General features: G+C 38.4%; 1 protein-coding gene across 11 annotated transcripts in view; it reads right to left on the minus strand.

Annotated features, from left to right (window-relative positions):
- Positions 1-26,160, minus strand: part of lrp1bb (low density lipoprotein receptor-related protein 1Bb) — a 258,634-nt gene that overhangs the window by 150,791 nt on the left and 81,683 nt on the right. For all 11 annotated transcript variants that reach the window (XM_077579279.1, XM_077579277.1, XM_077579282.1 and 8 more), the window contains 4 exons: positions 22,678-22,815; positions 6,511-6,630; positions 4,164-4,292; positions 2,568-2,825 (listed from right to left, as the gene is read on the minus strand). In XM_077579279.1, the coding sequence (XP_077435405.1) occupies positions 2,568-2,825; positions 4,164-4,292; positions 6,511-6,630; positions 22,678-22,815 (645 nt within the window). The remainder of the gene's footprint in view (positions 1-2,567; positions 2,826-4,163; positions 4,293-6,510; positions 6,631-22,677; positions 22,816-26,160) is intronic.

Genomic DNA, 26,160 nt, shown 5'->3' on the forward strand with positions numbered 1-26,160 from the left:
ATGCGGCCGCTAGCGCCTCAAGATTACATTCCCATGAAGGCAACTGGTTTGGTCAAATTATATTTACAGTGTCTGATCAAAGTGCAAACGGGGAAAATCAGATCATAGCGATAAACACATTGCTCAACGTGGTCTTGCAAATCCTGCAGATAGGGCGCTGACTCCCATCGCTCAACAAAACTCGATATTTATAGAGTGCTTTAAAACCACCGCCGCTGTTTTCTTAAGATGGAACTCAACAAAACAGCAGAGGCCCCAGAATTGAACCTTGTGGAACGCCATACCATACGTTTCGTGCCATCACCAGGGTTATTCTAATTTTGAAAATTTCATTTTGAGTTTTGTTTTTTAAATTTAGTTAGTTTTAGTTTTTAGGGTTGTTCTGTTAGTTTTAGTTAAAAAAAAAATGCTTAGTTTTATTTTAGTTTTAGCAGTGTTGTGAGTTAAATGAAAAAGCAGGCGAGCCGAGCCATTGGAGCCAAAAGTCAAGCACGCAAAATTACGGTACGGATATTTTTGCTATAATTATAAATAGCTAGTTAGTTAGTTTTGTAAAAATAAGTTTCATTTATTTTTCGCTTTCTATAAAACATTTTTTATTTTATCTTATTTCATTAACAAAATAGGTTTTTGAATTTTTGTTTTTTCGTTAACTAAAATAACCTTGGTCATCACTCCATTTTTCATGTTGCATCCATATAATCAATTAACATGCTAATGCTCGCTAATAAATAACACAAGATAATGAAATGTGGAACGGTCTGCTCATTACACGTTTAATGTCAATACAACTGAGGTGCAAGAATAAATGAATAATTAACAATAATTAATAATACATCATATCTATTTGCCATCCAAGAAACATTAAACATACAGAATCTTTGCTGCGGGAGATATGAAGCACAGTTGTGTGATGATGGTGACATTAATAATTCAGCAGAAAAAGCAGCAGTAAATGTGAACAAAAGCTGCAATATGTACATTAAACGCAGACTAAACTAGACATTTTTTTTTTTTATTCTCTCTTATTCACTCTGTGGAGTCGCAGTCAAAATTGCATCCTCTCTAGAAAGGGTGACCTCATCAACTTGCTGTTTGGAGGAGTCTTATTGGAGCCCCTTTCTCAACACCCTTTGAATGAAAAAAGAATTGGATCTGTCATGTTTCCTATAATGTGTTGCACGTAATGGATGTGTGCACTTCCTGCATTTATCTTTGATTCCTAAATAAGTCTACTTTTCGGGGCTACAATCCAACATTTGGACAACCAATCGAATACTGTACATACTGCTTTTAAACTTACTTAACTCTGTAATTGTTTTTAAATGTTGCACCTTTTAATTACAGTATTTAAAGCATATAAAGTTACGTTGTATTTGAAATGTGCTATAAATTGGTGACTATTTTTATTTATTTTTATGTACTGCCTAGGCACTGGTAAATATAAAAATGCAACGTTTCCTATTAATACCCCTGTATAATACCCCCCTGGATTTGTTTTTTTTTCCATTGGATTTTAGAGTAAGTTAATTCAACATTCATTCATGATGGATTATTATTATCATCATCATTATTAACTCATTCACTGCCATTGACGGCTATAAACGTAAAAAATTCATTGGAACTATTTCTATTAGTTTAACATTTTTTTCCCACTTTTGTTAACAAGAGTATGAAAACCTAGAATTTTTTTTTTAGCAATACAGATATAAAATGTGTGATTAATCGTGAGTTAACTATTGAAGTCATGTGATTAATTACAATTAAAAATTGTAATCACCTGACGCGACTTAAAGACTATTAAAAATTCGGGGCGTCAGGCGATTAAATTTTTTAATCGGAATTAATCGCATGTCTTCACTAGTTAACTCACAATTAATCACAAATTTCATATCTGTTCTAAATGCACAATAAAAAAATATAGGTTTTATAACTCTTGTTAACAAAAAAAAATTAACTAATAGAAATAGTTCAAATGAATTTTTGACGTCTATAGCCGTCAATGGCAGTGAATGAGTTAATCAATATATAAACATCATTTTTTACATTTCCTTTCAGGTATCATTCGGTCATACGTGAGGCCTTCAACATTTGACAGCTTAGCTTTGCAGTCTTTGTAAACATATCATTCCCTTGACAACGGCTCGCCAGTTGACATTGGAGCAGCACTGCAAGATTGCCTTCCTTCGGGTTGTTCAATAGCTTTAAACAGGAGATTATGATTCTCAACAATCTGAATTAGGACGAGTAATGCTGTATCACTAAGTTTTTGCAAATGCAAATGAGTTCCAGCGCGGCACTCCGGATAGACTTTCCCTGGCTTTGCGTGAATGCCTGCTCTAGAAGTTGGGTGTTTTCATCAGTAGCCAAGAACAGATTCTGTTTCAAGAAAAGTATCAAATGTCCTAAAAACTAAAAAAAAAAAAAGCATTCAACTGCAGTCTTTGACAGAGAAAAATCTTTCCAACTGCTAATGTCAATTGGCAAAATCTCAAAAACGAATGTCCCTTTTTCTGCCACTGATTAGTCGTAGTTATGTTTACAAAAAGTACATAAGAAAAACTTACTGTGCAAGTGTTTTTGTGTTGTTATTTCCTTTTCCCGCGTGAGTCTGCGTAGATTCCTCATTTCAGCACAGCGAAGTTGCCCAGAGGACTCCTTGGACAGAACCCAGCAAACCTTGTCCTGGTTGTGCTGGAAATCCATCGCCAGACTTCCATTTACGCTGAGAGACCTCAGGGGCAGGAAGCCCGTCCCATTGAGATGGGTGATGACAATACGATCTGAACCACCCATGAGAAGCACGGGATGCCTGTCTCCGGGATCTAATCCAGATAGAGAAATAAATATGCTTCCATTTATTTGCTCTCTTGTGGGAACGTCGAGGAGGGGAAAAAACACACTGACAACAACAAAGCAAAACAAAGAACTGCATTGCATCAGACTAATAAAAGTGGAACAATAGCGGCGCTTAATCAAGTGACATCATTAATCAATCATGCATTGTTTGTGTTCATAGAGAAGGAGAGAGTCTAAAAGGCTGCTCCACGAGGCTAGATGGATCAAATCTTTCCGTGTACTGGCAAAATCCAATTTATTAGTCTCCAATAATAAGTTGTAGCTCATATATAGTTAAGTCATTAGGGAAATAATGTCAAATTCTGATGGAGTGCAGCGCATCTTATTTCGACCCTCATGCTTTTGGCGACTGGGGAAAAAGAAGTCAATAAAAGCATTAATCAGAAACAAGCAATTAGCCCTTACTTATATTTTCATCCTTTAGAGCAAGGGGTATTATATTACCAAAAGCAGAAATATTAACCAGCATGCATGTTTCAGAGCTGTGCGTGTGAGATGAAATATTTCAATTTGGTCTGAACAAAATGCAAGAAGATTAGATCAAGATTAATTCTTCAATTGCACTGCAGGGTTGTACCTTCCATTTTACATGGATTTTTATTATTATTTTTTATTCACTGCTGCTTCTCATCTACCGGCGCCGCAGAACTGTATCTGAAAATTTATATTCATGAACTCTGGCAAGTAATGGTAAACCCATAGTTATCGCTGTACCACTCTCCCACTATGCTAAATTAATATTAATGTAGCCCGGCATTGGGTTCACTTGAGTTTATGGCTAATCATATTCAGTTTATTCCTGGTAGGACAGCAGTCATATTGATTAAAAGCAGCAACAGTGGCTTTCTCCCCTGCTCGGTGTGCTGTGCCTCCAGCTAGTTTCAACACAGATGCCACTGAGATGACAATAAATACAATCAATTAATGGTCCTGAGTACAATAGCATTATATATTTGTTGTACTTATTGATTATCGACCAACTAAACATAACATCTATTTAGTTTGTGTTACTTCTAAGTGGGCCTTTTAATTCATTTGGGTTTATTAGCTATACTGCAATCTGGCATTAACATAAATCAGGTTTACGACGGGCATCGTCTCGGCATTAAACTCTGTAGACGATTCCCACTTCCCTCGTGCTCATTAATATTATCATTATCCTGGCCCGACCACATCTTTCAATTCCCACGTGGGTGATAGACGTAGTCACCGCCAAACCGCATTCATCTCGCTCCAACAACCCGAGGAGAAGGCGATATGCACTCGGAGTCAACAAAAGCTGACGTTTCCTGACGCAAACTCACCTTGTTTGGCTTTGCACGACGTCATATCAGGCTGCAGGATGTATCCGTCCACGCAGCCGCAACTGTATGACCCGTAGGTGTTGGTGCAGGTTTGACTGCATGAGCCATACTGGGCACATTCATCATGGTCTGGGAAGGGGGACGGGTGAAGAAAAGTACAGAGTCAGTGGTAACAAATTAGCCGTGCTCTAAGATGACCCAAATAGATCAAGAATAACTTCATCAGGCTTCAGATGAGCACCTTAGGCAAACACTTGGATGGCCAAGGAACCTCGTTTGGGACAGTGTGGTGATCGAGTGGTTACCCCCCAAGTGGGTATTGCATTATGGAGAACCAAAACAGCCAAAATAAAAAATAAATAAATGGATAAATAAAAGAATACAAGTGAAAAAAATATAAAAAAAAAAAATATATATATATATATATATATATATCTCCCTAAATAAAAAATAAAAAAATAGAAAATGAGTTAAAAGTAAATAAAAAATAATATAAAAATAAATGTGGAAGTAAACACAAAAATAAATATATAAATATATAAATATAATTAAATATCAATGAATAAATAAAAAAAATGCTTATCTCTCACATTAATTTAGGACAGTGAGGTCAGGACAAAATGTTATTTAAATGAGAGGGCAGTCCTTAGCGTGTCTTAGGTTGGACTCCGCCGTTGGAAACTGCCTTTTAATGGTCGAGTAAGCGGGTTGGCAAACAAGGAAGTCTCGCCGGCTTGCATGGAGAGCTCCAGCAATGGACCACAAGCAAGAGTTCCAGCAATGTCTGTGTAGACAAGATAGTTGTTCGCTAACCTACTCATTTTGGCAGTTTTGGTGCTCCATATTCCATCAGTAATGATTAACTGTCCATCGGCTGTCCTACCCGTTTTTCTGATGAATGATGAGAAACTAAAAAAAAAAAAAAAAAAAAGACCTAAGCAGTGACGGAAGTGAGTGGTCGTCCGTCAGCGGAATTGTCATGAACCAGGTCAAGTACCGGCAGACCGCTCAGTCCGTCACTGCCCGTTTTGTTGACGAATGACGGACTGACAGACAATCTGTCAGTACTGACAGAATGCCCACCTTTGTCTGTCGGTCCTAAAAAAAATAAGTGGTGACAAAGTGATGACGGAATTGTGGTTAAAATAAAATGACGGACTGAAGACGGTGACGGTTCTGATACTACCTCTGAGGGAAAAATAGCGGTGGAAAAAATTGTCGACCAGCGCTGTTAGGACCAAGACAGACGCAGAAAAAAGCAGGGATGTGATTTGACCAAAGTGAAATTATCTGAAAATTTAGCCGGGGGTCTGGGGGCCGCTGGCACCCAGCTAGGTCCAGGGCAGTGCCCTGGTGGGGGGCGGAGCTCATGGGTTTTCCGTGTTTTTAAGTACTTTCAATGCACTCACATGACAAAGAAATAGACAAAACAACAGCATAAATTTTCAATGTATATTGAACTATCCCATATAAAATGGCAGTTTTAGTCAACTCAAAATCAGTCACATTCAAAAACATTGGACTGCCTTTGTTTTTAAAAACTATCACTGAGAATATAATCATATCTAACTAATGTGATTACTAAGTTAACACATAAATAATGTTGAAGAGTTCAAATTTCATGAACAAATAATTGTATCATGACCAAATGAAAAGTAACTCATATTAGAGCATACCACAAATGTCTTTGTTATAGCAGAAGATGTTATCTGTCGGAGTCATGTGCATACACAATGAAATACAAAAAAAAATAAAAAAATAAAAAAAAATCGGATTTTTTTTTTTGGGGGGGGAGATAAAAAAAAGCGGAATTCCGCGAATTAGCGGAAAAATCACATCCCTGAAAAAGGTGCAGGCTCTGTACGACTTGCCCATAAATATAAACCAATACAATGAAAAACAGTATATGCAACAACATTTCTTTCCGTACAGATGAGTTAAATTGAACATCGTTTGAAATCTTGTATTTTGAGAAACTGATGGATGAATGGACTGCTGTTGATCTGCATCGCACAGTGTTATTATAAAGTATGCACAAACGAGAAAGAACTCTGGAGGCACCTTTTGGCATTGAAAGAAATCTCTTTTGGCAGAAACCTGGCTTGTGGTGCTTTTTGTGATGAGCAAACAAAGCCACAGTAAGACACACGTCTAGATAGTGCGCCTTATGTTGTGTGCCGGGGCTGCGCTACGCTGCGAACTGCCTATCGACAGATGGTCTCGCATACCTTCCACCTCCCGCTATTCCACCTCGGGGAATGTCTGATCGAGGGCAAAAGGGGAGACAGGCGTGGGCAAGGAGGAGGAAGGAGAGAAGGAAGTGGGCGGCGGCATTTCAGAATCTTACCTCGGCAGCTCGTGCCGTCCTCGCCGACCTCGAAACCGTCAGCGCAGAAACAGAAAGTGCCGTTCCTTGTCATGACGCAGCCGTAGCGGCACCGCAGCTCGTGGCAGGCTGACAGAAGCTCTGCCGGGAAGATAGCGAGACGTGAAAATGTGGAAACTTGACCTTTTGGTTGAAGAATTATTTTTCTAGATATTTGATGCTCCTATTTTTGAATGTTTGTTGCCACGGTTCATCATTCTGTTGGACCTGAGCTCATTTCTTGTTTTGACTTGATAAGAAGAAAAACACTGGTCAACACACATTTTGGTGCCCGGAAAGTTTCAACAGTTTTGAGTACTTTTTTTTTTTTTACATCGCCCTAAGTAGTACCATTCCTCAGCCCGGGTAACATAAGTAGCAGTTCTGCCGTTAAATATACAGCAAACTTCTTTGCATGCTCACTGCATATTTTTTTAATCATGAATGTTAATATTGTGTTATTGTCCTTGCAGGGATCAGGCAAACTATGACCTTATTTGCTGAAGCCTGCAGATTGCAGATCATCATCAGCATGACAATGAACGGTAATTACGTCGACTTTTGACTCCCTCAGGAAGTGCCAAGATAGTTCCTTTATTTGTGCACGGCGAGATCAGTGGTGATGTTTGACTCTGCATATTTGGCAGACTGTCATCATGAATAAACAGGACTGATGGAGGCTCAACCCCTAAAACAAAAGCATTGACTGGTCCAAAGACTGATAAGCCAATGCTGAGCATTAATTAATGTCAAGTCACAGACAACATAGAAGCTTAGAGTCATTGTCAGATTTTTTTTTCTTCCTAGACATTTGTATGCTGCATGGAAGGAGATTTCTCCTGAAATAGAATTTATTTCAATAGAAGAATGGGAATGAATGACACTGAAAGCAATTCTTACCCTGTTCGGAATGAACCAAATACTCATATCCATGGCAAATACTCCTTGCCGTGGAAACCCTGGTACATCTACAGTTTACATTTTTGTCTCTTCATAAGTTTCTGAACTTTTTGTAGATAAATATTTCCACTTTTTAGTGACTTGCATTTTCACTACTGTACAAACACAAAAAAATTGAATCTTTCTATAAAAACATACCATCGATGATTGTAGCAGTGTTTTTGTCTCTATTTTTCTACAACTCTAGGGTGAAGAGAACGTGGCGTTATTGATAAATGGAAAGCCTTTGCTGTGTGCTGCTGTGCAGCAAAGGTCGTGTAATGATTTGTTGGCAGCCGACGATCTTCCCGCTGTCCTAATCATCTTGGTCAGCATGTTTTTATTTACTACACTCAAGTGGCCATCCCAGGCAGGTATATTAAATAAACATCAGGACTGATGCCAGACATGTTCGGTTCAATAATTAAAAGTACTTTTATTTCATGTACAGGGACATCATTGTCGATTAAATTCAAAGTTTACTCTTGGATTGTTTGGAATTTGATTAGTGGGTCAGAGTCAAAGGATTTCGAAGTCAACTATGACAACGCTAAGTAACTGTTAGCTAACAAGGTAACAAGGTCTCTGCAACATTGCGAAGGATTTTCATTAGTATTTTCAAAATAGATTTGTAAGTTAGCCTTAGCTCTAAGTTAGCGTACCCTAGAGATAAATCACCTAATGCTGCATTCGAGGAAAGTGGGAAGTCGGACATTTCCGACTTTTCCTACTTCAAAACAGGAAGTGTGTAACTCGGAAAGCCCACTTGCGAAGTCGGGAAAAAAAATAACCTCGACTCTACCGACTGACAACGTGACATCACTCTACAATGGCGACCCCTTTGGAAACACAGACCGTGAATTTACTCGAGTATGAAACTGTATAGCTTTCTTCATTCATAAATATTTGACAACTTCACATGCCGCCGTCTCCTTGCATGAAATTATCTGGTGAACTATTGAACTGTATGAAATGCTTATGAAATAAGATAAATACAATAAATGAAGCCAAATTGCGAGAAGACAAGTTTGCTGGAGGTCAAAATGTGTTTTGAGGACCAAAATAAAAAACAATTTATCACTATCCGCAATTTTGGCTGTTCACTTTCGCCTCAAACGCTTTCAGGTCGGAACTGGGAAAAGCCAACTGGGAAAAATCCGACTTCTGACCATTATCAAAACCAGCATATGACCAGCATCAAAAAATGTTTTTTTCATGGGTGACATAGTTTTGGTTTCCCGCCGAGGGCCATTAAGACCGTGAAACCATCCAAATGTTTCATGCCCTCATATTATTCCATAAGCACAAGAACTGAATAATAACTAGTTTTGAAATCAGACCTCAAGGAAAGTTACTGCAGCTTGTTCGTCAAGCTAACAAACATCGCTTGCAATATCTCCATGTTATTAATTCTACACATGCCATTTTCAAATTGTGGTAGAGATATTAGCAAGAATGATGGAAGCTGATGCAGAATATTTGCATGCCGCTGGCCACAGGAAATGAAGTGGTGGCAAGATTTGGCCCTCGGGCCTTGAGTTTGGCACCTGTGACCTAAGAGATAAGAAATGGAATGAGAAGAGAGGAGGGAAGATTTGACGGGTAGAATTTTGAGTGGGCAGTGACTGAATTTTCATTTTGGGACGCATTAAAAAGATGCATTCAATGCATGTATTCAAATAGGAAATTCGAAGCAGCCTTTGCTCTTCGTCTTTGTTTGTGTTCAAGTACTAAATAAATAATACTAATTTAAGTAGGGTGTGCTATTGGTATATATGAGAGCCAAACTTTGATGAAGTGCAAATGCAATTTAGCGGAAGAAACCATTCATCGTTTTCAACATTTGTTCAAAAATAACAGAAGGCAGCTGCGTCTTTTGTATAAATACTCGTCTGTGAAGGAAGGACTCGTCCAAGGTGCATTTGAGGACGGTTAACGCTCCTTCAGTCGCTTCCACCCCTTTACAGGTCAAGAGCAGAGAAGAGAATAAGCATTCTTTTGACCTTCACCATGAAAATATGCGCCTTTGCAAAGCAACTGTTACGTCAACGTTGGGTCAGAAACGAGACACACTCACGAGCGTCAAACTTCGCGGGAAGTTTGCAGCTTTGTTGGGTCCATTTTCACCAAGTAAGTCGTTTCCCACAGAAGCAGATTGGCCTCTTGCTATAATCGCCAACAAAGCGCCATTTATGCCTTCCGTAATTGTCTCCGCCTTTTCTTGAAGGCTCAAGCTTCAAGGAATCTCAGTTGCAATCATGCCTCACTAAAAGGACCTACATACGCTATAGAACCAATTTGCAACCTGTAAAAAAGCTCCTTTCAGAAAATGCAATTCTGTGCAATTACGCTCACATGAAAAAAAGAAGGCTCTTGCTCAAACTTTTCAAACTCTACAATGTGTTGTGTAATAAATAAATAAAATCATGTATCCCGCAAAGTCTTTCATCTTGTTTTCATGTGTATACATGTGTGCATGATTCACACAGATGATCAATAGCATGCCAGTCAATAAAGAATTCCAAAACCGAAATAATAGTTCAGTGAAAAAGAAAAAGAAAAAAAAAAGGTCTTTATTTTTCTTGTTCACTAAATATGTAAACATGTAAGTCATGGCCAGTAGGGGAGAATTATAGACTGACAATGACAGTTCGGGGGGGTCAGCAAGAACCAGAAGTCCGCCAGACACACACAAAATCACCCATTTTCAACACCCCACTGCAGATTTTTTGTTTTGTTTTGTTAACAATCTTGCCACTTTTCACTAAAATGCAGCTTGTAACATAAGGCGGAATCTCAGTCTGAAAGATTAGGGGCATTAAATACAGGAAGTACATAGATAAGAGGCAAAAGAAATGAAGAACATAACGTCTGGTGGATGGGATTACGGATGCCATTAACAAGGCGGCTTCTTGAGAATAACGCAAGCTCAAAAATAAAAAATAAAATTCTGGATGACTAAATACTTCATCGCGCTATTGCTTACGTCTGTTTACCAAAACTGGTCTTGGTGTCCCCTAGGCATTAGTTTGTTAGTTTGATGCAAAAGTCTGTATTTTCCGAGGCCAAGAACATTTCATATTTATGACAAATTACAAGATGCAAATTGCTTATGGGTATTTTTCTAAATAAGCATTACACTGCACATTTCAAATCAGCAGGCTTTTTCTTCACATTCGTTGGAGATGAAAACATGTTGCTCTTTAGCCTGAGTCTGATTTCAAGAGCGGAAATTCCGTTTACAGCATTTTCAACGTTTACAGCCTTTTCAGGGCAATTAACACAATCCAAATGGTTTGTAAACGAAAAGTGAGCAAGGTATGAGATGTGCAGGCTGCCAAACACTTACAAGCAAGCAGGTAGAACTGACGCTGATGCCTTCAAGGTTCAGGAGTTTTTGCTTTTTCCTCTCCTGGTGATTGATGACCTGACGTGTTTTCTTTTGACTGATTTCTTTTCTATGGGAAAAGACTGCACAGGTCTCACTCAGCTACATCTGAACAATCTTATGGTTGCTGACCTCAAGGAACCAAAGACATCACGGTTGGCTTTTCTGTGAAACAAACTTGGCAAATCAAGCTATTCATCCATCCAATTTCTGCATTGCTGATCCTGTTCAGGATCACGAGAGAAGCTGGAGCCAATCGCAGGCCGATGGCGAAAGGTGGCGTACGCATTGTTTTCACATTTGATACATCGAGATAAAGAAAACATTCGTTCTCACGTGAGTACACATTCAACAACTTAAGCGGGATGTTGGTCACATCACGTCTCCACAAATAATCCGTCCAGTTGCTGTGCGACAATTTGCCTGCCGCATTACAGGCTACTCTAATGCACTTTTATCACCTGGTTTTCAGGTACACGGTTGCATTTTCTCTTTCGACACTAGTGTTAGTGGTGCAGCAAGGCGGCTTATCCAGCTAGAAAATTGATGTCATTCCAAGGCTTAATGTCGGATACTATCCATTCGACTGCTTTTATAACTTTACACATCTGAAAACGGAGATAATGTATTTTATAGCTGTCCGGCATATTTTTGTACCTGCAGCCATAATTGTGGAATCGAGACTTAAAATATGCTAATCGCGTTCTAGCTCAAACGAAGCAGTAGAAATCCAAAATAAAAATCGCACATCTATGGAGCAGGCCTTAAGCCGACTTCTTCACATCCATCCAAACAGATGGCCTAGCGTGAATGGAAAGAGTGGGACTGTTCATGTGCCATCATCAGGAGAAAAACCCATGTGGAACCGTCAGATTGCCCCATCTGGCCCAATTATGACTTCCATTCAATTATAGTCATGGAATAACCAGTTTCCCAAAACTGCTTTTACACTCAACTTCTATTATTGACGAGGGACCTGAAAGAGCAACAAATAAGAAGCAGCCATGGCCGGCTCAAGAATCTTTAATGAGTGGCTTCCCCGGCTATTAATTAGAAGCTTCCCCACTTCTGTTGGTCTGAAGCTGGAGTTGCTGTCCTCGGGGCGGCAGGAGCGACAAGATTGATTTCAACCAGGATGAAATTGGGTCAAACATTCCCAGGGGTTCCAAAAGTCTCCAATTCCCAGAAATATACGAGGGGGGGGGGGGGTTAATATTTTCACATTAGATGTTTTGTGATTGCAGTTACACTATTTATTATTGAGGTTGTGGAAGCTGAAGTGTGTCAGCTTTGATATGACATTGTGTCCGGATGGTTTAAAACTTATCACTCATGCATGCCAAAAAACAAACAAAAAGTCTTCTCGTACCTCAAAGTAGGGCTGAAATGTAAAAAAGGAAGGGAAAGGGACTGCCGGTTCCTGATATGTCCTCAAATATTTGTGGGTGTGAAAAATCTTCAAGCAAACAATCCATTTTTAATTCGAAGCACTCCAGAGGGAGGCCATCTTGTGTAATGGCTTCCGATGACACCAGACTGTTTCCTCAAATCAGGGGGTGTGCCGACACGGATGACGATATCTTGACAGTGCGGGAGAACAAAGCCAGATGCATGAAATATTGATCGCCGGCGTCTTCTTGCCGCGCTTACCGGGATAACAAGACACTCTGCGTAAAAATAGATTTATTAGAGTTTAACAGTGTTTTACTTCACGCATTTCTTTAAAAAGGAGCATCACTGGAGGTAGCAGATGCATGGAGAGAAAAAAAAAAACTCGAAAAGGGCAAGCCAATCTTCTCTTAGAGAAACGGACCGGCAGAGCGACTGCTTACTGTAAATATTCCATTAGCAGAGCAACCGTTTTAATATCCTACCGTCTGCTTCGACTGTCTACAAGGCTGCCTGATGCATTAACAAGCTGATAAACATAAAAAAATATATATAATTGAGCTTTCTGAATAGTAATAGCAGCACAAACATCCATTATTAAAGGCGTCTTCACTCCAGGAGGAAATCCGCTGGGTGAAATAAAGACAAAAAACTTCCAATGGAATTTTACTGCAGTGAGTTGCAAAATCGTTTTTTTTTTTCATGATGGCGAATGTTTGACCCAAGGAACAGATGAAATAGATTTCTATTGATTAAATGTGATCAAAACAATTCACATCTGAGCAAATCGCTTGATAAATGAATTTGACTGCATGGGATGCACTCACTGTAAGCGTACACAAGTTTGGTCTACTTAAGATGCCAGATCGGTTTCGCTGCGTGAGGGAGATTGATTTGTGTGAATACAATTACACAAAATCGCAAAAGTCCATCTTGCCAAGCTTCAAACTGATGATCAGCACATCAATCAACTTGATCCGAAGAGACAAAGGAGACGTGTCAAAGGAAGAAGTCAAACTGTGAGCCGCCTTTGCAACAACGTCTTCACTAAAAGAAGAACAACGGACAGTAATGAAGGTAGATGTTTTTTTGTTTTTTTTTAAAAGACCCTGTGAAGTGAATTAAAATATCAGTTGGAAGAAAATTGCTGAAAACGTGCTCAGACTGAGGAGATCTGGCATGCAAACAATCTTCCACCATTATAATTTTCCAGATTGGGCGTGGCACGACTCGCCCCCTTCTCCCACCATATACGCACATTTGTTTGCATCAGCTGTTATCTGGTGCAATTGTGACGAGCAGTTTGCCTAAAATGCTTAAGAGTGCCACGTCAGCCATGAGTGTGCGCACGATATGAAGAGAAGGAGGAAGATTTTTTATTTAAAATTTTTTTTTAATCAAACTTTTTTTTTTTCTCTTTTTTTTCCCTTCTTTTTTCAGGAGAGCTCAGTATTGTTCATTCGATTTGACATCATCATTGCTCTCCTTTTTTTTTTTTAAAAAATCCAACAAATCAATTAAAAAAATTTAATAAATGTTTTTTTTTTTTTTTTTTTTAAATACATATACATATATATATACACATATACACACATATATATATATATATATATATATACCTGTATATATATATACCCTTTTTTTTGTATGTGGGTGAGTATGTGTATGTGCGTGTGTGTGTGTGTGCGTGCGTGCGTGCGAGCGTGTGTGTATTCATCAGTTCACCTAAAGCCCATTAAAAAAAAAATCCCATACTAATAATATAATATAATAATAAATTGCCAAATGCAGAAACATCAATGTAAGTTATCACGATGTAGTGGCTCTCGCTAACAGACAGAATTAAGTAACCGGAATTAGGTTAAAAAATTCTATATACGTAGACCATGTTTCTATAAATTTTGATATTTGGTTTTTGTTTGAGGCTGATATTTTTTCCATTAAAATGTGATTTATGAGGAGGTTAGACCATTGGTCGATATTCAGAGTTTGTTTATTTTTCCAGTTAACAAGAATTGTTTTTTTAGCGATAGTAAGGGCTACAAGTGTAGATTGAAATTGTTTATGTGGTAAGTCAGTTGTTGTTAGGTCACCTAGCAAACACAAGTTTGGAGAACTTGGAGTATTTTTAATCAAACTTGACAGCCAGCATGTGGATTGGGTCTTCGGCCTGCCATGGCTGCTATAGAGTGCCTCATTGTCAGCCATGAGTGTGTGCAAGTCATGGTAGAATGTGGAAGAGTGTGGTAACTTTATTTGTCAAAATCTGAGAAGACAAGACATGCTCATTTTTTTCCTTTTGATGTATGATTTGTGATCATACATGTTAAAGAGGTTTAGCATTTACAATTGTCTGCCCTGGACATTTTCAAAGCAGATTTGAAAAAAAAAAAAACAATCACTCCACACCCAACGTGCAGGATAATCTCATAACCAGGCCTTTGCTGACTCCGATGAGAAAGGATGCTTCAACTCAACCCGATTGTCAGTACGAGCAAACCCCGCTTTAAAACTTTCTTCTGATTATTCGTCATTGAGGTCACAGTGGTGGTGAGGAGTGCATTTGTACTGGCAAATTTCACACAGCCGGTGCGGGTAGCTTTTAATCCCGTGGGGGTGGAAAAATGCCCAAAAACATTCGTGATTGGAGACTTGTTGCCAAAAGACATTTAAATTAATTTGCATGAAACAGTCAGTAATAATAATAATACAACTTCAGTCAGTATGCTAATATTCCTACCACTGCATATGAATTCATTCATTTAATTTCATATTAAAGCTGCGTTTGTGTGATACTATTGCATATATTTGTGAGCTAACGTGACACCGTCTGCTCCCACGCACTTTGACAATCTCATTTCCATGCGTCATTAAGTCTCAGTCATGACATGCTGAGGCTGTTACCACTTAAGTCGCCGCTACTATAGCTTGCCTTTTTATGACGCTTACCTGTAGTAAATATTAATATGGAGTGTTTTCCCCACAAAGGGCTTAGTAGACAAGAGATCAGAATTCTCTAAGAAGGGAAAATAGTACAGTAAGTTACATTATGAATAGAGCTGACAAAATTAAAACAATGACCAAACCGGAAATATATTAGAATACGGAGCCAAATTAGGTTAAAAAATTCTATATACGTAGACCATGTTTCTAGAATTTTTTTTTATTTTATTTTTTACCGGAATTAGGTTACTTAATTCTGTCTGTTAGCGAGAGCCACGACATCGTGATAACTTACATTGATGTTTCTGCATTTGGCAATTTATTATTATATTATATTATTAGTATGGGATTTTTTTTTAATGGGCTTTAGGTGAACTGATGAATACACACACGCTCGCACGCACGCACGCACACACACACACACACACGCACATACACACACTCACCCACATACAAAAAAAAAATAAAAATAAAAATATATATATATATATGTGTGTATGTGTATATATATATGTATATATATTTAAAAAAAAAAAAACATTTATTAAATTTTTTTAATTTATTTGTTTGTTTGTTTTTTAAAAAAAAGGAGAGCAATGATGATGTCAAATCGAATGAACAATACTGAGCTCTCCTGAAAAAAAAAAAAAAGAATACGGAGCCAAACTCAGAATGATAAAAGTGAATTCCAAGAAATGGCGATTTCAGTACAGTGTTACCACACTTGTAACTCAAAACACTCATACCTTAAATCAGTGGTCGTCGGAGTCCTGCAGGTTTTGGAGGTTTCCCTGCTGCAACGCAGCTGATTCTAATCAATAGGATCGTTACCAGGCTTATGCAGAGCTTGCTGATGGAGCTGATCATATATCAGCTGTGTTGGAGAAGGGAAACATCCAAAACCTGCAGGACTCCGGACCTCGAGGATCGAGTGTGCCCACCCCTGTCTTAACCCCTGGGCGTTATTTGACCACATATTCTGACCAAGCCATTTCAAAATAAAATAACGCCCAGGGGTTAAATCCTCTTTTCCCATTGAAATTAATGGAAGTAGCATCAATCCGTCTTTACATACAAAGATATAAAGTAACAAGAAAGAGCAGGCCTGGATTCAGATGGCCTTGAGAAAAAAAAAAACACTTGACTGAGAAGCCTCAATTGAGAGAACAGCGCTGGATGCACGGAAGCAACCACAAAGACACGGAAGAATAGTTTGCATGGAAAAAACTTCAACGCGATGAGAGAAAATCTCGGCTAAGGAACCTTGACGTATCGACCAAAGTGTCATTCAGTAGCTCTCATGAGGGCAATGCACATTTCTATATGGCGGAATAAAGGATTGTATGACAAAATAAGAGTCACAAATGCAGAAACTAAAATACAGGACGTAAGAATGACTATTACAGGAACATAGCAACATATACAGGACCCTGAACAATTCAATGACCCCATGACCCGACTCGTCAAAACAATGATTTAGCATTAGCCACCACGGAGCACTCAAATTCCATTTGTACTTGCAAATTGAAGCCCAAAAATAAAGAAGAAAGGCCTGAATGAATGAACAAAAAAACCTGGACGTCAGGTCACTCGTACCGCAACTGTATAGTCCGTTTATTAAGACTTGGATGCGGTCAAAGCAGCCATATTAAATTGTACGCTAAATAGCGCAACAAGTGGATCGGATGCACTAAATGCCAGGATCACCGAGCTCAACATGTTACTAATAACGAGATAAGTCTTTTGGTTCTAAATTAGGGTTAAAATACCAGAGTATCAATTAGTGTGTTCTGTAAATGTCACTGGAGAAGAAAGGCATGACAAAGTGAAAGCATTACAAATGCCTCCATTCATGTTGCTTCAATTAAACTTTCGCACAAAGCCAATTTGCCAACGTCAGACAACGGGAGAGTTCAACGCATTGATTCAAAGAAATGTCAATGATACGGAATACCTTCAATGTGCCATCACTACAACTTCTGATCATTATGAATATACATACAGAAAAAAAATTAAAAAAAATTAAAAAATTAACTCTTTCACTGCCACTGACGTTAAAAGACGTCATACAATATATATATATATATATTTTGAAACGGGTGCAGGCAAGCCTTCCGCAGCTGTGGTGAAAGTTTCAAGCAGGTCTATTGAGCCTAATGACTATTTTTGGCCCCTAGAGGGCAGCAATGACTCTCTTTTGACAAGATTGGGTGGGCGTCAGTAGAAGTCATGAGGCGGGGCTAGAGTGTTGAGGGGATAATGGCTAAAGAAGCCATAATGGCGGCCGCTTGCAAGCAGCTCACGGTCGAGACGTTTTTTTCAAAGACATCGACCAACGATAAAGAGCACATTGATGACGACGATGATCATCATGGATGATGATGATGATGGTGACTTCGAGGTTGACGGCGAAGTTGGAAGCGCTAACGCGGCGGCTATGACGACGTTATAAAGGTTCATGGGCGAGCGATGCTGACACCGGAAAACACTGAGCACAACGCTCAGGCGGACGTTCAATCGGACGACGAAGAGTGCCCCGAGTCCAATGCATATTCATCGGAGGAGTGGGTACAGTCTGCTACTTGCTATTCCCCGGAAAAAAAAGGCCGTCAAGAAAGGTCTGCACGCGAAAGGGACAATCGAAAGTGAAACTAATCTGTTGTGCGAGTCCTGCTGCGTCTCCTTGCACGCAGGGGAGCGTTATAAAAAGAAAAACTATTTGAAACATCCACATAATTGTAAGTAGTACCACAGTTGCACACATTTGTAAATAGTTAGCGAAATTGTTTTGTCAAATTGTTACACTGTTGAATGGAAATAAACGTATTTTGCAAACTAAAAACACTTTTTCATTGTTGGTGAAAGCGTTTTACAGAAGTAAAGCACTATTTAGGTGTTTGTGGCATCATTCATGGACAAAAAGAAGTGTAGAATTCACTAGAGAGCATGAAATAACATCGTTTCACAAAAAGCTTGTTTTCTCCGCTTTTTGTTTCAATACAGAGAATTTCGGTGAAAGTAACCATTTTCTATTGTTGATTACTGAAGAACGGAATAAGGTAGAAACAAACTTTTTTTTCTGATGAAAGATGAGAGTTCAATCTTTCATTTGGTAGGATGTGTGTTTCCATAGTCCAAACACAACATTTTCTGTGGACCTTGAAAGATCAGTCAAAATGCTTAAATCGGCTGGCACTGGGGACAACCCGTTTCTGTAAACGTCTGGCAGTGAAAGAGTTAAAAATTAAAAAAATTAAATAAAAAAAATTAAATTAAAAAAATTAAATTAAATATTTTTTTATAAAAAATTTATATACATACAAAAAGTTGCAAAGCATCACCCAAATGAAAGATTGCTCATTTTCTTCAAATTTCATACTTTTTTCATCACTACAGTTTTTATATCAGTTTTAGTGGACATTCTAGATTGCGGTATACACACACACACACACTGATTTTTTAACATCTTCAAAGATTTTTAAAGTTTAAGAGACCCCTCCACATGACCAGGGGAAAAAAATAGTATGTCTCTACACCAAAAGATAGTTGCTCCGACATCCGCTAATTGGGCCTATGCTGACTTTAATCACATCAGAGGAAAAAATATGCAATGCTCAAAGTAGGTCCACTTGGGAGCACACAGTGTGTGTGCGTGTGTGCGTGTGTGCGTACTCCATCCCCGGTCTTGACCCATGTCAAGTCATTAGAAGCACTTATTGCTCAAGCTGAATCATGGACAGAAAACCGCTTATGTGGTCCACCTAGCAACTCTCCTGTGTTATTATCATTATCATATCAAACGAGAAGACAGCAAATGACAGAAAGTAATAAAGGACTCGAAGGTTTAATAAAGCACAGATACACGTTTGGAGCAGCAGAAGAAAATCATATGGAACATCATTTAATCAAAGGCTTTTGATTTGTGTTATTTCTAAGCAATGTTTAATAACATAGCTTAGATCAATGTGCCACAAATGAAGTTAGGAGTAAAATACCACCTTATTTATAGCCCAGCTGTGTAATTTCCTGTGCCGTTCTCCAGAATGTGAGATTAATGTCGTCGAGCCGTAACTAAAGTTGGCAACTTTTGGCTGTAATTGAGAATCACAGTACAGTAAATGCTAAAATGTCCTTCTTGAGGAATATTGCTTTCAATGGGAACCGGGCATGTTTATTTACAGTATATTTTTCATTTAAATTGCCATTTAAATACAATGAGTAACAAAAATAAAGGATTCAAGAAAAAGGATTTCTAATCCTTAATATATTATGCAAATGATGTCAGCAAACAGATGCATCAATTTTGTTTGTAACATCCTTACAAACAGACAGACAAACAGTAACATTACCTAATAAGTAATAAAAGTGAATAGTTAATCGACTCGTACCAGGGGCCCATGTGCGTATTTGGGGCCATGGTTTAGCCACGCCCCCCACAAAAAAAAACATGGACAACTGAAAAGGTGAGCAAGAGTTTAACGCTATATTTCAATAACTGCCTAACCTAACAGCAATTCAAACATACTTAATGTATTTAGAAAAAAATCACGAAAATGACTTTAACTCATTCACTGCCATTGACGGCTATAGACGTCAAAAATTCAGTTTAACTATTTCTATTTAACATTTTTCCCCACTTTTGTTAACAAGAGGATGAAAATCTAGATTTTTTTTTATTGTACATTTAGAACAGATATTAAATTGGTGATTAATCGTGAGTTAACTAGTGAAGTCATGCGATTAATTAGGATTTCAAAAATTTCTCGCATGACGCCCCTCATTTTTAATAATCTTTTCTTTAAAAAAAGAAAGAAAAAAGAAAAGATAATTAAAAAAAAGAAAAAATAATTAAAATTACAAAAAAAGAAAAAATAACAAAAGATTTCTCAAAATTGGGGGCGTCATTTTTTCCCACTTTTGTTAACAAGAGTATGAAAACCTAGATTTTTTTTATTGTACATTTAGAACAGATATTAAATTGGTGATTAATCGTGAGTTAACTAGTGAAGTCATGCGATTAATTAGGATTTTAAAAATTAATCGCATGACGCCCCTAATTTTTAATAATCTTTTCTTTAAAAAAAGAAAGAAAAAAGAAAAGATAATTAAAAAAAAAGAAAAAATAATTAAAATTACAAAAAAAAAGAAAAAATAACAAAAGATTTCTCAAAATTGGGGGCGTCATTTTTTCCCACTTTTGTTAACAAGAGTATGAAAACCTAGATTTTTTTTATTGTACATTTAGAACAGATATTAAATTGGTGATTAATCGTGAGCTAACTAGTGAAGTCATGCGATTAATTAGGATTTTAAAAATTAATCGCATGACGCCCCTAATTTTTAATAATCTTTTCTTTAAAAAAAAGAAAAAAAAGAAAAGATAATTAAAAAAAAAAAAAGATTTCTCAAAATTGGGGGCGTCAGGCGATTACATTTTTTTCGTAATTAATCGCATGACTTCACTAGTTAACTCATGATTAATCACAAATTTTATGTGTTCTAAACGTACAATATTTTTTTTTAGGTTTTCATACTCTTGTTAACAAAAGTGGGAAAAAATGATAAACTAATAGAAATAGTTGAAATGAATCAATGGCAGTGAATGAGTTAAAGGGTCTTTAACATTCACTTTTAGTCCGCAGCCAAATTGTGCCTATCTAAGTCCAAAGAGTTCATCATGTGACTCGGAATGAGCACGTCTCTTGAAGGTGAATTAAAAAAGAGTTTGGTGCTTTTCCATCTGGGCACCTTCACTGAAGTCCCCTCGGGATGTGAGCATGTATATTCATAAGCGGTGGGCGGGAGCGGAGGAAGGTTGGGGGGGGGGGGGGGGTGGATTTTAGTAAGAGACCCAGCTGGTTGTCTAAAACTTCTCCTTGGTGACCTCAATTCTGCAATTCTGTCGGCCGCTGTCCGTTGGACTGGCCGCACTGTGCATAAGGCAGATGGTTGGCACCACGCAGTCCCCGGTGACGCTAATGTCGAATTATTTCAAGATGGTTGAAATGCACTGGTTGAAATGTGCATTCATGATACTTGAGGAATTATTTAAAGCCCTTGAAGCAAAGAAAGTAGATATTGTATTGTTGCTTTTTGGCGGTGGCTTGTGTATGCGTTGCTGGCGAATGTTCTCATCTTGAGGTGCTTGTCATTGCTTGCCTGTAATGGATTACACTATTGCACTACGGGGAGCTGAGAATCGTCGTCTATGTTGTCATTGCACCAGACACCACCAAAGGAAAGTTCCAGCTTGACTTTACCCATCGAACGGGACAACAAAGGTCACAGCAAGTGACAGGAAGGGAACGCTGTAGAGGTTCTACCAACCAAGAGGATTTATTTTTTATTTTTTTGCTGGTTCTGACATGTTGAGGGGCTCACCTTGCAAAATTCACAAGCTTCGGCAAACTTCCCCAAGTCGCCATACCATAAACTTGCATTGCCTGGTTTGTTTAATGACATATTTAAATGCTTCCCGTTCATATTATTGACTCATTAAATTGTATAGACAGGCAGCGTCAAAGTCACTTTTACACAAAGGCCAGATCAGGTTTACAGCTGCCCTCGTTGAACCATATCAATCCCGCACGGATCTTTCTTTTAGAAATGAAAAAATAATGAACTGGCCTTGAAGGCAGAAAAATTATGTTGAAGATATTCAAGTATGGAAGACAAATGCAACGCAGTCAACAAAATAATGGCAACATTCATCACGTGTCACAGTTAAGAGTACGTACAAACGTGTTATTATTATTATTTTTTTAAACATTGCACAGACCTTAAGACATGAAGACTGCCGGCCATAAGCTTGACGTATGTCTTCAAGACCGACATCAACTCATGGAGCGATTTTAATGGCTCATAATCTCAAATGTAATAAAGCTCACTTGCATTTTGTGCTCCCACAACCTGGCTGGCAGCATTTACAGCATTTCACGTGTCGGATCATGTTTTATTCGTAAATCACTAAAAACGACATAATAATTGGATGAAACAGATTTAGCATGAGTGAGTTGTTTTTCCATTTTTTTTTTTTTAGTTTTACAGTCCTTGTGCATTTTGCCTTTTATGGTTTATCTTTTATTTATTTATTTATTTTTTCTATGACGCTCTCAAGTTGCTACCCTTTGTTGTGATTATTGGCCGTCCAATTTAAGATCAAACTGAATTAATCAACTACGCAAGTGGGGAAGACAGATCTCACTGGCATGTTTCTCCTGTACAGTTTTTTTCATTTTTTTTTTTACTGCCTTGTGAAAGGAAATATAAGCAAAGTAAACAATAAACTAAAAAAAAAAAATCACTGGTGCATCAGGGCCTTAAAGCTTTTTGCAGATCAAACGAGAATAAAAGTACATGCCCAATAGTAATTTAATTATCAAATTAAAACTTTATAATCTTCCTGATGCAGATAAAAAAAAAGAAGAACTGTTGACATTGGACTATTTGTGCTGCTCATGTATGAAGAAGACGCATCCATCAGTTCTTACCTCGACAGTGGACTCCTTCGTCGTAGCCGTCCTCGCAGTCTCGTGCGCCGTTGCAGAGTTTGTTGAAGTGAATGCATTTTTTCGTGCCGATGCACTGTATGTGATTGAGGGGGCATCGGATTACAACCTCTCGTGCACCTGGAAAAACAAAATAGAAATTGCTGTTATACTTCCGCTTACTGGAATGTGAAAATTACATCCTTTATCTATAACGCTATATATATATATACAGACGCTCCCCTACTTACGAACATTCGAGTTACGAACAACGGTACATACGAACATTTCTGCGCGTACAGTATGTCGAAAAATGTTCGGAAAGAAATGCTGTAAGTTCGATTTTGTATTGCGCGTAGTGCTTCTTTCCGCCGCTAATACCGACGATTGGCGCTGTGAGAGCTCATTGGAGGCTGAGCAACGTGGCGAGGAGGAGGAGGAAAAAAACGCCGGTCCCCGTGAAGCAGGAAATAACTTTTGAAGCCGATTCCAGCGACGACGAAGAATCTCTCACGATATAAAATCCTCCTCTTCCTCCTCCTCCATCATCTCCTTAAGCATCGAGTACATCTTCCAAAAGTAAGTTAAACTTCATTTTATTTATCTTATTACGTACATGTACATACTGTGCGTGTCTCTCGCTCTCTCTCTCTAACATACGTAGTACAGTACAGTACTGTACGTATTCTCTCCATTTTATTAAAAGTTTTTTTCAGTACAAACCAATGCAGGTTACTTGTACAAGCCTTAAACATACTTATATAAACCTTCAATATACTTATATAGGCTTTAAACATAAATTATAATACAAAATATAGCACTGAAGCAACTTACGAACAAATTCACCTTACGAACGATCGTCCGGAACGTAACTCGTTCGTAAGGTGGGGAGCGTCTGTATATATATATATATATATATATATATATATATATATATATATATATATATATATATAGCAAAGTGTGGAGAGTGTCTGTCACCAATCAGTTGTGATTAGCATTTCTTTACGATGCAAGGAAAAAAAAAATCCTCCTTTGAGATCACGTCGAAGGATTAAAAAAAATATATTTAAAAATCTTTATACGACCCAAAGTAACCTAAGCGTGTGTAATGCCTTTCTACTTCACAGCCTTGCACATTGCACAGCACAGATGTTTGCGACAACACATGAAGTCCCTTAAAAAAGGACAAAAAAAAAAAAGCGCACACAGACATTTAATTCTTTCGCCAGTCGGGCGCACAGCGGAGAGCAGCTGTTTAATGATTCATGAGGAACACAGGTGACCCTCACTCACGTGGGAGCAAATCAAACACAGCTGACCAATGTGTCACATCTCTGCCTCCACTACACCAACGTCGCCATTACCAACGCGCCATTGCGTGCGCCTAATGGAAAGATTTATCACTCATGTGATGGGATCGGCAAAAATCCCGGAAGTTATCCGGCTCGTAAGAAGTCACATTCCGCCACACATGGACCATCTTGTCTTGCTGATTACTTATTCAAAGCGTCCATTTGGACTTGGGAAGGGACAAAATGTTTCAATTAATGTGCCGGTTCCAGTGAGGGGCTGTCACGGCGTGCTGATTTACGCAAAGCAAGTACGCTGGTATAGCTTCTGTAATGACACAATAAAAACTCCGGCTAGCTTCCCCTCCCACGCATTTGCATGGAAATGTGTAGGGAACCTCGGTGGTCCTTAATGAATATTGCTTGGCCGTCTCTTTAGTGCCACCGTTTTACACAGCATTTAATTCAGTCAAAAGGAAGTGCCCTTGTCTTTGAGAGTTCGTATGAAAAGATGATTTTATATTTTCATGAGAAAGAGTTTACAAGACGTATTAGTATGGGACAATTCCACTGAGTCATTGTAGAAGCCAGTTCCTTGAATGGATGATCGTCATTCTCATCTCAAAATAATTTTTTTAAGAGCTCCGCCTTGGTAGTTGTGTCGCACGCGTGATGGAGGGTGGAAGGGCGGTCTCCAATTGGCCATCCACAGCCATCAACTTTACATCACCCACTAGGGAAGAACTTTGTGGCGTTCCTTGTAAATGTACTTTGCTTATCACGACCTCTCTGCACCGGATTAAAAGTCAATGAAGGGAGCTGCTTCGATTAGCCGGGGATTGTCTGCGTTCTCTCCCGCAATGGCACTAATGAAGCTCCACCCTATGCACACAATTGGACTGCGCTTTGCTTTTGTGCTGGGCAGGAAAATAAGGCACTATAATCTTATCCAGCTGATATCAGAAAATACCTTTTTTTTGTATGTTTTGCCCACATGCAAAGCACGGGTACAGCTCAATAAATTATTTCTAGTGCTGTCACTATCGGATATGTATAGATTATTCAATTGATTAATCAACCAATCGGATTCAATTTAATTTTGCATTAAAGTGTATTAAAAAAGCATTTTTCCCTGATTACTGTTTATTATTAACCAGTGATTGGTGTTGATTTCATACTTCGTATTTATATTGTGATTAAAAAAAATGGATTGATTTTGTACTATGTTACCGGTTCGGTCGTTGTTTTCCAAAGTAAAAACAGATGTTTGCAAATGTCTTATTTTGATTAAACACAGATAATAAGATAATCATCCATCCATCCATCCATTTTCCTAACCGCTTGTCCTCACAAGGGTCGCGGGGGTTGCTGGAGCCTATCCCAGTTGGCTTCGGGCAGTAGGCGGGGTACACCCTGAACTGGTTGCCAGCCAATTGCAGGGATAAGATAATCAGTCTTTTTTTATGAAGAAATCAGAAATTAGTGAACAATTGCTGTTGATATGCTGAAATCAGAGGATTTGGACCATTTCAAATTTAAAAAACAGCTCCAATCAATTACTCGATTATTAAAATAGTTGTTAATTTGATCATACTTATCGGTTAATCGATACATTTTGACAGCTCTACCGTATTCAAGTCAATTCAAAATGTGAAACTCATACATTTTATTCAAAACATAGGAAAGCTTTACAGTAAGCTAATTCCTACCTAATTTCTGAGTCATCCCTTTCTGGATTGAACAGCTGTACTTAGATTCATGACACATAAGTGGACGTCCCTTCAACAAAAGGGGATTTCCCTCATCAGGGAGCACACACTGTCCCAGAACACTCAACACATTCACATCCATTTGGCAAATGTGCTATTTAACGCCGAGCTGTAAAGGTCCCTGACAAGCTAACCGCGTTGTCAACCTCTCTTCCTCTCCTCTCGCCACATGGGTTCTAATCTAATGTGATAAAGGGAGGACGGCAAATGAATATTCAGTGGCTCGGATCTGTCATGCAAAGGTTCACAGATGGTCTCCCAACGGTTGCTCAGAGTTGCTCTCCCCGCTTGCAAAACGACTGAACTTTGATGAATTCAAGCCAGACGTACAGTGTGCTACAGTAAAATTCACTTCTAATCATTTTTGAGAGGTGTGACATGGGCCATTAATGTTTTAAATGCTTCCTCAAACTAATGTAGTCATT

This window comes from Vanacampus margaritifer, chromosome 11 (genome assembly GCF_051991255.1).
Source record: "Vanacampus margaritifer isolate UIUO_Vmar chromosome 11, RoL_Vmar_1.0, whole genome shotgun sequence".
Classification (NCBI taxonomy): Eukaryota; Metazoa; Chordata; class Actinopteri; order Syngnathiformes; family Syngnathidae; genus Vanacampus; species Vanacampus margaritifer.